Genomic DNA, 13,441 nt, shown 5'->3' with positions numbered 1-13,441 from the left:
GTACTACCCTTAAGGCCTGAAGTACACATTTGACTAGGGAAGAACTCAAGAAACAACATCAGTTTGACACTAAGGTTGCATCCATAAATTACCTCACGCAAAAATTGATCATGTTCAACCCCCTCCCCCCTATGTCTCACTTTTTGTATGAGACCTCTAAAATGTTTTGTATGGGTCGTCACACTTTGCTGAACCCCCCCCCCCCCCTCAAAGCGTGACGTAATTTATTGACGTTCCCTAATGAATATTCGATAGAGTCAAACATGATGTTTGAGCATTGGTTTATTTTTGGAAAAATATTTGACCCTGTGTAAATACTAACAGTTTAAAGCATATGAAGTTCGTACATTTCAAACAGTGGTCAAACTGTTCGACAAAACACCCACATTCCCATTAATTTTCTGTCTCAACACGCTAACGCCGCTCAGCACTAAAGTGCATAATTTCCAGACTACACCAAAAATGTGTAACCCTTGCACATTTACAAAATCAGCTCCAGTGTCCGCAAAATTGTTAAAATCGCTAAAATTTTTGTACGCCAATCTAGGTAGGATTACTAGTGACCTTGGAAAACAAAAAAAAATCAACATTTCGCATCTAGAAGAGTGTACGAGCTGTTTTTCGAGAATGTGTAACTGCTACACATTTTTGTGTGGTCTGGAAATTATGCACTTATGAGTAGGTCTTACACACTTTAGTGCTGAGCAGTTTTAGCGTGAAGATATTGATCACTACATCGCGACATCGCCGCCGAGTCGCGCCACATCAGATGCAGTTTTTTGTCTTGCGACATGCATCGTAGATGTCACACAACAGCCGCGCGTGTTCGTGCGACAAGCTCGATGCAGATTGAAAACATAAACATTGCGGGTAGCTTTCACTCACACCAACGGAGGCTGTCTGACAGTATCGTGTGACTGTGGTTGTGTGTTTGCCCGCGTCTCCCATCGCCGCAAGAACCGAGACCGTGGTGAACGAAGGGGCAAACTCGCGTGAAGTTTTTGTTGAAAACATTGCAAACAGTGGGCAAAGTTAAGAAGATTTTTTTACATCACGTTTAGTTAAGTTCTTAGTTTGTGTCTCTATTTACCTTATTTATTGAAATTTGGAAGCAAATTGTCTAATATAAGTGTTATCCGGTGAGAATTCGCGGCGCTTAGTGTTCTCCGTTTATCGAAAAAGAGTTTGGCAAAGTTCAGTGACCTTCAGCAAAGAGGTGGATCTAGTTTTTCGGAACTTTTGTGGGAAAAAGTTCTTGAAGGTTGTAAGAAATTTTCATTTTATTAATCTATCTGTAATTCTTTTGGGGAATTCTGAACATATTTTTGATTATTTGTATAAAATTGTCAACTTGAAAGTAGTCCACATCTACATAACCTCAAAAATTCGGGCCAAGGTCATTCGATTCTAGGTAAGACCGTCTAGAGGTACATATTTAGGTTCTGCTGAATACTTATGAAATATCAAAATGTTTTTAGAACTAACTTAATTAGGAGCGAGGAAGCAGGAAACTGCATTTGTCCTTGTTCTTAATATAATGTAAAGTATCAACCAAAAGATCGTTTACAACAAAACAAAAACTTACTATTACTACAATTTTTTATGGACTTATCAAATTTATGACAACGTAAGTTTTCCATAACTCAAACTAAACAAGAGCAAAGGTCTTCTCTCTATAATTCTTTGATTCCTAATCAGAAAATATTTCTCTACATTCTTTACAGAAATGAATTGAACGTCTTGTCACGGAACAAACTCGGTGTAATCTAAGTGCAACAAGATGATGGAAGTCGACCAACCTATTACGGATAACGGATTGTCGAAAATGAGCCCAAACAATGTGGATAGTGTGAAAAGTGCGGAAATCGATGGCACTGAATCGGCCCAGCCCAATGGAACAGTTCACACAGATGAATTGGTGGTGGCCAAGGCCAAAAGCGTCGTTTCGGCGGCGTCAGCAGAAGATGACAGCAGTAACGAAGCCAAAGGCCTCGAGGATGAGGACACCATGGAGCGACTGATGTACACTGAACTGGATGATGGTGATGATGAAGGTAAGGAATAGGCATTTTAGCGATGATTGGTTCATGTGGCATTTTTCAGTAAATAGTTACTTCTTCCTGATTTCCTGATTTCCTTTTTCTGGATCTAAGCTCAAACTTAAACTTGACTTGCCAGGCTTAAACTTAGTGTTCTGTCATAAAGCTGAGTTATTGATTTAAGGTTTCTCTTTGCCTGCCTTTGGGTGCCGTTTTTCAAAAAGTATCTTCTGGGATTCTCATAGAAATTTCTCTTGAAATCTCATTAAGAGTTCCTCCGGAAATTCCACCGGAGTTTCCTTGCGATTTCAGGGTGTCTACTACCTGGAAAACCGGGAATACTCAGAGAATATTGTGAATGCTCAGGGAAATTTTTCACCGATAAAAAAAATTAAACATTGAGTCGTAGTAATTTTATTACTTGTAGATCTATTGTAGATCTAGTTTTCCACTAATTTTCTGTAGGAATTTCCTCCGAGATTTCTTCCAAAGTACCTTCGGTGATCTCTTCAAGAAATTTGTTCTATAGTTTTCTCTTGGATTTCTACAGAAGTTTCAGCTGGTATATTTGCCAAAGGTTCGCGCGGGATTTCTTTTGAGATTTCTCTGGAAGTTTCTCCCGGGTCTTTCCTCAGAAGATTCCTTCCGGTGTTGATTCTCGGATGTCTCTCAGAGTTTTCTAGAATTTATCCTGGACTTTCTCCTAAGATTTCTTGGAGAGTTTTCTGTGACTTCTGCAGGAGCTATTGCTGGTATTTTTTATGGAGTTCGTCCCGTGATTTCCACTCGGATTTTTTTCAAGGCTTTTCCTTGTAGTTGATTATCTAATTTCATGCAGTGATCAATCTGAGATTATATTCTTACAGATTTTCTCGGGATTACTCTCAGAGCTCTTCCCGGAATCTTTACCAGAAATTATCGCGAGATTCTGGATGCTCCTTTAGGGATTTCTTTAAAGATTTCTACCGGAGTTCTAGTAGGATTTTTGCAGAGTTTTTCTTGGAATGTCTCCTGAGATAATTTAGAGTTTCCTTGTAACGAATTCCCGGAGAAATATCTGAAGGAATCTCGGTCAAATTTTGCGGAATTCTCCACAAATACACAAACAAGAAATCCTGAGAGAAACTGGAACGTGTCAAAAAGCAAAGTTCTGGGACTAATCCCAGGAGGAAATAGTGAGGAAATTTAAGGAGGAACTGCCAAAATCTCTAAAAGAAATTCCGGGAGAAACTTCGTGTGAAACCCCGCAAGGAAATCCACGAGAAATATCTAAAAACTGTCTCTGGAAGAAATCCCTGGAAAAGCTTCTGCAAAAATCCCGAGACAATATGTTGCAAAACAATCTCTGAACCATTAAAAGAAATTCATGGACTTTGGAAAAAAAATTAAAGATCTCGGGGAAGAATTCAGCTAGATAGAGTAAGGTGGGGCAAAAGTTCGACCCTAGTTGAAAATTCAATTATTTTCAAGAAATCGAAGCAGGTAAAAATAAATGAATACCGTGTGGTGATTCTACCATCCATGAGCTAACATTTTGCTGAACAAAGTTACGCCAAATGTCTTTTCAATTTTGAGTTACAACACTTTTTGTATGTTTGTGTCTAATACGAACTCTTGCCCCACCACTGGGGCAAAAGTTCGAATCTAGTGTTTGTGGTATTCCGCTATCCGTAGCACACTATTTCGACACTTTGGTAATTGGAATACCTAAAACCAATAAATATTTGATGTTGGAGTTGGAATACACTTTAAAGTTCGATCTGGATTTTACCCAAATCAGGGTTAAATTTACTTCACCAAAAATTAGTAGTTTTCCGCCAAATTCAGATACATTTGTTTTCAACTTCGATCGAATTTTCTCACTCCCTGGCCAATTTCGCAGGGGTTGACGGTATTAAAGTGAAGGAGTTTCATTTTGATTATTGTAATGTAGTGTTCTTTAGTGAAACATATCACCTTTTTAACACTTTAATGCGCCTCCAACGGTTCATCACGAACCGGCTGCTGCAGATGGAGTATGGCTGATCATATGCATCAGACATGCTCGATAAACAGGAGGAACCGCCGGGGCTCAGTAGAGTCTATTCCCAAGCAATAGTTCCAAGTCGGTTGGATTTGAGAAGGTTTTGATGATCGTTACAAATCCTAATAAAAGTAAAATAGGATTTGTGACAGGTTTTGGAACCTTTTACAGCCATCTGACTTCAAAATGTTGTTTGGGCTCTATTTCCCACGTTTCTCGGTTGATTTTTATTACATAGTAATTTATTAATGTCATAGTCGCTTTTTCGAATTTTTACAATGTTAGTTGTACATATTTTCTTTAAATAAAGCAATAAAAATCGACCGAAGAATCAATAGTGGGAAGGAGATTTGCAGCACTTAATTGTGCTGATAGATTCAAAGCTAACGTGCGAACACTTAAACGCATTGTTGACGTCAATGCGTTCGACGTGACATTTTGGACAAAAACTGACTGCTTTATATTAACTGAACAACGTTACTTGTGTATGACTAGGTTAACATTTCTAGGCTACGCTTGAGAAAATTACATGGTTCATCTAGGTAGGACCGATAGGACAATTGAACGAATTTGAATATTTTATTCTTTATTATTTTAAAATTTTATTGCAATCAACTGACCAACTTGGCGTATTTTTGATTATCTCTTAGATGTTCAGAAGTTCAGTTACATGTTTCTGTGGATTTTGGACCGATGACAATTTAAGGACACACGAGATGAACACAAGTAGAAAACGATTAGCGAAATCAAGAAAACAATTTGACACAGGATCGACTATATTATATTTTAACATACAGGGTTCGATTGATTCGATGAAAAAAAACAACATACGACAACTGACTTAACGAGGAGAAAAACCTATTTAACCATACCACAAAATCAAACAAGTAGACAAACACAAACCGTGTGACCATAACACTACATAGGCAAATCCTGACTGCCTGACCAATTGAAAACTTTCCAATCTTCTACCGTATCTTTCTGAGTCAGTTGCAACAGTGTCTTAATGGATATCATTTTCAGCGTACGGCTGGCAAACTGCTTCTGAAAGATTACGTGCTCTTTTCTATCTTCGGGTCTAGTGTAGAGGTTTCAACTCTATTCAGAGTGCAGCTAGAAACCTAGCAAAAAAAAAAAAAAACTTCATTTTTAGAGATAATATGTACATTTTGCAGAATTTTAGGGTTTTACCTGAAGTTGTCACATGACTCGAACTCTTGCCCCACAATTCGAACTTTTGCCCTACTATGTGTAAAACATGATTTCCAAAACTTTTTTGAAAAAAGTTATACATGCTACAGCATCTTCAAAATATACCTAGTTACGCCCCAAAATAAAATATCGAATTCGATTTCATTACAATTCCATTCCATGCGTTGGAAGGACCATCGCATATTACAATTTTTTGATCAAAAACCAACATTTTGTCATAACTTTTCAAATATTGATCAATTTTCATAATTTTTGGAGTGAAAGACTCTTTTTCAAAAAGGCTTCGAACAGCATTAAAACCCGAAAGATATCATTTGAATTAAGCTCAAAAACTTCAAAAGAAACTCTTGCCCCACTCGAACTTTTGCCCCACTTTACTCTACTCATGAACGGCCGGGAGTACATACTCTAGCAGAGACTCCGTGAAAAACCTCAAAAACCTAAAATCGTGAAAAATCTCGGAAGGAACTATTTACGGCACCTCTGGATTTACTTGGGATAACTGGAGAAAGCCAGAAAAAAACCTCTAACGATGTCAAGGGCAAGAAACTGGAAAAAAAAAAATTTGGAGGAGGAATTCCGGAAAAATTATGGGTAGAATTTCGAAATCTCAACATTACTACACCATCATCACAGAGTACAAACATCAAAGTTTATATTAAAAACTGTGTATGGAATTTAACACTCATATAATAGTCTGTGGAATTATTTATTGATTTCCTGAAATTTTTTTCTTGATTTTTAGAGTAGTTTATTCCTGCTACACGGTGTATATTGGCAGAGGAAGCTCAGCTAATAATTGTGGAAGTGCTCATAGAACAGATGAGTAGCATGCTTTGTCCCAATTGGAACGTTTCGCCAAGAAGAAGAACCTTTAAGAAATCTCATTAAGTTTTTCTATGTAACTCGTGAAATTGACCCAGAACTACGTTTAGACTTTCCTAGTGGTTCCTTTTATTGATTCCTCTAAGAATATTTCTGGGGTTTCCTTTAGATAACTTCGTATGATTTTGCTTAGTTATCTCTCGTAATTCCTTGAGAAGATTTTCCTGGGTAGCGACCAGTTGTCCCTTTTTGGATTCCTCTTGGAGTTTCGATGGGTTTTTTTTTAGGAGCTCCAGGAATTGGAATTACTTAAGGGATTCATTCTGGGTTTTATCCAAGTGTTTCTCTTGAAATTTCTCCAGGGTTTTTCTACAGAAGTTGCTACTGAATTGTTTGGATTTTTTTTAAAGTCCTTCAGATAGTTCCTTCTTGGGGTTCTCTAGAAATTATTCCTGGCGTTTCTCCAAAAGTTTTTCTGGGATTCGTCCAGGATTCATTTTTCCAGAAGTTGTTTATTGAAATCCTCCAAGAGTTCTATCTTGGATTCCAGCATGGGTATTTTTGGGATTTCTATGTTATGTATTTCATCCATAAAAAGTTCTTGGATTTCGCCAAAGGCTTCTATTGGATTCCCTCCTGAACAGTCTTTATAAATTCTTCAGGATTTTCTACTGGGTATCTCCGAAAATTTCTTCTGGGAAACCTCTCGGAGTTTCTTCCAGAAATCCTTATGGATTTCTTCTAGGAATCTTCCAGGATTTTGTCGGTGAGAATCCTTCAAGAAATGGTTTTTAGGAGTCATCCAGAGGTTTCTTCTGAGAAGTTCCTTGTGGGAATCTTCCGAAAGTTATTTATATGAAACATCCAGAAATTCTTTCTGGATTCCTCCAGTAGTTGCCTGTGGATTTCGTTATCGTAGCCTCCTATGATGGAGTAATCCTTATAAATTCCTGGAAAAACGCTCAGAAGGACTTCTTGGAGAAATCTAAAGAAGGAATTTCTACCAGAATCCCTTAAATGAGTTTCTAGAGTCATTCCCAGCAGAAATTACTGAAAATGTCTGATAGAACACATGAAGATTTTTTTGTCTGAGTTTGTAATTTTCTAGAATTCTCGCAGGGGGAATATGTGATGTAACTCTAAGAGTAAGTTTTGGATAACTCGGTATTCATGATGCAATCCCTAAACATTGCTGCAAAGATAAGCAGATATTTTTAGAACAACTTTCGTGGATAATAATCGGACAATATGCAGAGTTTCATATGAAGAAATTATGGATTTTTTGGGAGAAATTCAAATCTCACACTCAATAGAGATTTTGCTCAAAAGCGTACGAAAAATCTCGGATGAGATTTTGAAGAAAAGCTGAAGAGAAATGTCAGAAAAAGAATTCCTGAAGGTTTTTTTGCCGGTGCAAATACTGAAAGAATCCTTTGTCTAAATTCATTTTAAAGAGTTTGTTGTAACCCGTTCTTCATTTTGCAGTTATACAACCCGAGTCTTCGGAGAAACCGGCAGATGAGTTGGTGCAGAATTTGTCCGACACTTTGATCGAGGACATCATCCAGCTGAACAAAGACTCGAAACGTACGGAATCCGAGACAGAAGCCGATCCTGACCGGTTAGAACAGAACGAGGAAAGCTCCGACATTCCACCGTCCTCGTCTGGTCAATCGTCGAACCACACCGCGGCAAAGGAAGCCGATGGAGAAGATACGAACGGTGCCACGAGCGCAATGGAAGACGAAACATCCATTGGAGTGGACGAAGAAGACTTCACGGCTGACGACGGCAGCGACACCAAAGGAGAGGCCGATATCGACGAAGAGAGCGAAAGTATTCTTCTGCAGGAGGAGGACAACCAAGATCTAGAAGACGAGCTGGAAGTAGACGAACGTCTACTGCTTGATGAAGACGTAGACATGGAAGACGGTGGATCTATGCAGGGCACGGCAATTCAAATCGACGACAGCGCTGCAGCATGTATGATCGAAGCCTCCACCGTGGAAATAACCGACGGAAGTGTGACGATCGATGAAAGCGGCCTTAGCATATTGAACACTGCCGCTGTCGATATTGAGGACATGACGGTTGATGAATCTACTGAAGTCAGTACTGAGCCCAAGTCATCCATCTTGGTTAGCTCAGATGTGGGAGAATCAGCGGCATCAGAAGAACCAGTCGAACCCCCTGCCGTGGATACAGCCGAAGTTGGTGAAAGTGAGGTCATGGCGCCGCCTCCAGTTAATCTACAGGATGACACAGATCCACCATCCCCCGACATAAGTGATTTAATCAAGTTCCGCGAAGTTTCAAAGCCGGAATCAACAATCGAGAATGCAGAGGAAACTGATGCCATTCCTGAAGTGTCTGACTTGATCAAATTCCCGGATGACAGTCGTGTGGAAGTGCAGGAACCTGCCAGAACCCCAACCCCGGAATTGTCAGATTTGATCAAGTTCGACAGTGTTCCAGCGGTTGTCGAGGAGGAACAGCAAGAATCCGCTGACAAAGTGGAGAAGGAAACGGACGATTCTCCTCTCGAGGAGAAAACACTGGTTGAAGAACCCTCAGCGGAGACGAGTGAACAAGCGGAGGTTGAGATTCCAGCAGTGAAGGATGTTGAGAAGGATAATCGTGACGATTCACCGACAGAAGAGAAAGAAGGAATCGAGAAGGAGGAAGAGAAGGTGGTTGCCGTGGAGAAAAAGGTCGAGGAGACTGAGGTGGATTCCAGCGAGAAAAGTGAAACAGTAATTCCAGAGCCTTTGGAAAATAAAAAGACAGAGCGGGAAGAAGAATCATCGAAAGATGAAGAGAAAAAAGAAACCAGCGAGGTTACCACAGAGAAACTGGAAGATGGTGAAAAGAAAGAAGAAGAAAAAGAGGAGGAAGGCACGGAAGCGGAAAACAATGAAGATGACGTTAAACAGAAGAAGGATGTTTGCCCGCAGGCGTTGCAAGCTGCCGATGAAGAGGATCTTCTGGAAATGATGGAAGAACCGGATCGGATGGATGCGGACGATGACCATCCGGAAGAAGATCTGGATGATAACAGCAGCGAATCGGGCAGCACCAAGCAAAACGATGAGGACGGCGAAGAGGATGACGATTACGAGGGGTCTGATTACATGGGAGCGGATGAAGACGAGAGCAGCCGCAATGTGGAAGATCAGGATGAAGCGGGAGGAGATGATATTCAAGGGGAAGAACAGGAAGGTGACGAGGGCGAACCGCCGCTGAAGCGAAAGTGCTCGGTCGACGTTCGGGAAGTTCACGAGGAATCAGAGGTAGATAAGAAGGAAGATGCAGATAAGGATGACAAAAAGGAAAAAGAGGCTGTTGATGAAACCACCGAAAAAGCTGTCGCAGAAAAAGTCACTGAAAAAGATTCGCCTAAACCGGCGAAAGATAAGGAAACGACAGCAGAAAGTGACAGCAAAGTTGAAAGTGAAGAGAAGAAATCAACTGAGGCGGAAGAAAAGAAAGCCGAGGATGAGGTCTCATCGCAGACTGAAGTAGCAGAAAAGGACACCAGCAAACCAGACAGCGATGAATCGAAAAAGGAAGATGTGGTTTGTTCAGAAAAGGAAGACGAAAAGATGGACGTTTCTCAAGAGCAACCCGTTGTGGTGGAGAAAACAACTGAGGAACTCACTGCAAAGGCTGAAGATTCCAGTGAAACTGAAAAGAAGCTTGACACCGAAGGAAAGACGTTGGAAAAGGAGGAAGTGCAAGTTTCTGAAAAATCTGAAGCAACTTCTGAAGAAAAAGATGTTGCCAAAACAACCGAAGCAGTTGTCAAGGAGTCAACACCAGAAGAAAAGACAGAAGTAAGTGTGGCAGAGGCTAAGGATCCTGTTAAAGAAGTTGAAAAGGAAGTGGAGGAGAAGGAGCCGAAATCTGCAGAGGAGAAAACGAATGATGAAGTGCTGGTGATCGACGACGATGACGATGACGTTTCTGAAGCCAATAAGGAAGACAAGACGGAGAAAAAAGCAGAGAAGCGGCCATGCCCGGAAGATGACACCGAGGAGAAAGTCGAAGTGGACCCAGCGAAGAAAATTAGACTTTCGGTTGAAGAGAAAGAAAAGAAAGAAGAAACTAAGGCTGATGAAGAACAGAAGGAAGAACCTAAAGCGGAAGTGGAAGATGCTAAAAAAGAAGAGAAGAAATCTAAACTAGATACTATAGAACCTCTCAAGGTTACTCTAGATCCGGAGCCAGTGCCACCTAAGGAGAAAAAATCTATTCGGATGGAATTTTTGGAGAAGTTCAAGAAGCCTTTGGAAAAAATGAATCGCTCAAACTTGGAAGACTTTGTGCTGCAAAAGATAGTCGAAGGAATAGCTTTCAAATCGGCGATAGCTGAGATGCGGACCCAGTTGGATGCTCAGGATACGCTTCTGCAAGGATATCGTCAGAAGGTGCACGATTTGAACAAGCAGTTCCGAGATCTGGAGATGGTTCATGAGCGTGTGGTCAAGGATTTAGAGAAGAAGAATCAGCATTTCATAACTCCGGTGAAGATCACTCGTGCTGTAGGACTGCAGGTTTCACAACCCCGATTCATGGCCGGAAATCGTCCTGCAGGCAGTACAGGGTCCTCTGTTGTAAATAGTCCAAAGAACACTGTGAATCGATCTCCGGTAGCGACCCCGCCAGGAGGCTCTCCAAACAAGAATGCTCAACAGAATACCCAGCAAATCAGGCGACCGCGTGTAAATTCAGTTCCTTCGACAGCGACGACTCAGAAATCGCCAGCCCAACAATCGGCCATTACGCGGCCAGGAGCTCCTACCATCCTCAACAAATCGATTGCTTCACCGCAGAATTCGCTACTCAACAAATCTGGCAACCTGCAAGGTCAAGTAACTCCCCTCTCGCAAAGCCCGCAGGTACAGTCTACCATGGCTATGACTCAAACTCCACCGAATGCTGGCACTACACCACCTTTGACGAGGAAGAAACCGCTGCAGAAATTCACTCCCATGAGGCCACCGCTGTCCATCACACAACAGGTCCAGCAGCAGCAACAGACTCGACAGATGCAAGAACAGCTGATGCGGCAACAGATTCAGGAAGTTCAAACCAGCAACAGTGGAGGACAGAGTCCGTTGGCGCAGTCACCGCAAGGATCGCCATTGTGAGTATAGCATTACTTCTAGTTATTTCTCAAAAACTCGCTCTATCAAAAACATTACACAAACAACATGATATTGAACTTCCCTACTAACTATATTTTTTTAAATTACAGAACACGGACGCCCGAACCCGCTTCGTCGCCAGTTGGACTACCCGTCGTCAACCGTCCGCCCCAGATGGTGATGAAGAAAGTCATTACACCTCAAGCGAAACCCACCCCCACTGGCATGCAAGCCCTAGGTCGACCAACGCCCTCGATGGTCCCATCTAATTCGGCCAGTAATGTCATGAGGCCTGCCGCGACAACCGCCCCTGCCGCCGTAGACAATTCCCTAATAGATCTCACCGACGAAGACGATGTGCCAAAACCGGCGCCTACTGTCGTGGCCGCTCCAGTGGTTCCCAAACCGCCCATCACCATCTTGAACGGTCAGCAACATCACCAACAGCAACAGCAGCAGCAAGCGCAGTATGGTCAACGGCAAGCGGGCATGCCTCCGCTGGTTGTTATCAATCAACAGCGGATGATGACGCGACCAACGCTACAGCAGCGACCCGCTGGCATGATGAATGGGGCACCACAACGTCCGGTACTGATGCAGCGACCGGCTAACGCAACCAATGGATTCCCACGGCAATCCACTTACCGAGCGCGAATGATCAACGGCCAAATTGGTAAGTTTCTGGTTGTACTTGATGTTTTCTGCGTGTTTTCGTCTATGGCAAGAAGCGCCACGACATTTGAAGCAACTCTTATATCGCAACTTACATTATAATATATCGTATTCTCTTTTCCTTTACAGGAGCCCCCCGAGGTATGATCGTCCGAGCTCCCATCCGGCAGCCCCCGGCCGTTACCTTCACCCATCCTGCCCCACTACCGCAGCCGGGTACCCAACTCCTCAATCCATCCTGGAAGCAAACTCCACCTCGCCCATCCATCCGTATCAACAACATCGAAACGGGCATCGTAATTTCCTGGACCATGGACGACCTGTCGGATGCCCATGCGACCATCATCAGCTACCAGATCTACGCCTACCAGGAGACGAACGCCCCGCCCTCGATGGATATGTGGAGGCACGTGGGTGACGTCAAGGCTATGCTTTTGCCGATGGCGGTCACGTTGACCCAGTTCCAGGAGGGCCAGCGGTATCACTTTGCCGTGCGGGCCGTCGACGAACACCAACGGGTGGGACAGTTCAGTCCGCCGCGAACATGGAACGAGTCCACCCCGGCGAAAGCTTAAGCTACTTAGTCTGTCTACGAAGCACAAGTTTCCCTTTTTTAGTTTGAAACATAGTGATAGTTTTATAATATTTAAACGAAATTTTAGAGAAATAAGCCTCAAAAACAAATTCGTTTAGTTGTAATAGAAACATAAATTAGCCAACCGTTTATCAATCTCGGTGTAGATTTTATTCCCATGAAAAATCGAAAAACGGAAATATTGAAACAAATTAATACAATTGAATACTAACAGCTAATCACGAACCTTTTAAATTAGATTTTTGTTCCCAGAGCGTGACAAATTTGTGTTAATTTATTTTTGTTTATCTTTTATCGTATCGATTCCTTCCGGTTTCGGAATTGGTGTTTGTAGTTGTGTCATTGAGTTTTGTTGTCCATACACCGGTGTTGAAAGTTTTAGACTGTAATCGCTTTCAATAGCTAGAATTAGGCTTTGTGCACTAAGCATTTAATGTCTCATCTTACCGGAGGATACCGTGTGTAAACTTCATTCAGTCGACACGTATTATACCTAATATTATTCGTAACGCTAACGAATGATAAGTATATACCTAATAAATGAAAATTAGTAATGTTTACATGTAAGGTATGCTTTCAAGAAAATATGTGGAGTTTGCAAATAAATTCTGCATTTAAATGCTAATTAAACATTGGGGTTTTAATTAGTTTCCGAACATACCCTTCGCCTTCACTTTTGTGACAACAAGCAAAGTAGTAGAAGGAAGTCTAAAACTTCCTTCTACTACTTTGCTACTGCATGTAGGTACCAATTTTAAGTTTGCAATTCTATTCGGAAGCATTCTAGATGACGTCTAAAAGAAAACAAAAATAACGTGCTAAAATTCAATCTGGAATGATGAAATTACTTTTAAATCTACCTTTAAATCGAAGTATTTGGCTTCAGTAGTATTTTATTAGCGCATAAATATTCTCAGAAAGTTTTATG

General features: G+C 41.5%; 1 protein-coding gene across 8 annotated transcripts in view; it reads left to right on the top strand.

Moving 5' to 3' along the window:
• LOC109422538 (microtubule-associated protein futsch) overlaps positions 1–13,143 on the top strand; it is a 64,272-nt gene extending 51,129 nt beyond the window's left edge. For 7 of the 8 annotated variants that reach the window (XM_029878800.2, XM_029878799.2, XM_029878796.2 and 4 more), the window contains exons 2-5: positions 1,725–2,054; positions 7,585–11,245; positions 11,357–11,919; positions 12,048–13,143. In XM_029878800.2, coding sequence (XP_029734660.2) covers positions 1,781–2,054; positions 7,585–11,245; positions 11,357–11,919; positions 12,048–12,493 — 4,944 coding nt within the window. In that variant the 5' untranslated portion in view covers positions 1,725–1,780 and the 3' untranslated portion in view covers positions 12,494–13,143. Of the gene's footprint in view, positions 1–785; positions 1,262–1,724; positions 2,055–7,584; positions 11,246–11,356; positions 11,920–12,047 lie in introns of those variants that run through there. The other variant, XM_029878797.2, reaches the window with a different exon arrangement.
• Positions 13,144–13,441: the final 298 nt, after the last annotated feature.

The sequence above is a fragment of the Aedes albopictus genome, chromosome 2, assembly GCF_035046485.1.
Source record: "Aedes albopictus strain Foshan chromosome 2, AalbF5, whole genome shotgun sequence".
Classification (NCBI taxonomy): Eukaryota; Metazoa; Arthropoda; class Insecta; order Diptera; family Culicidae; genus Aedes; species Aedes albopictus.
The sequence above is the reverse complement of the archived record's forward strand: the minus strand, read 5'-3'. Positions and strand labels throughout refer to the sequence as shown.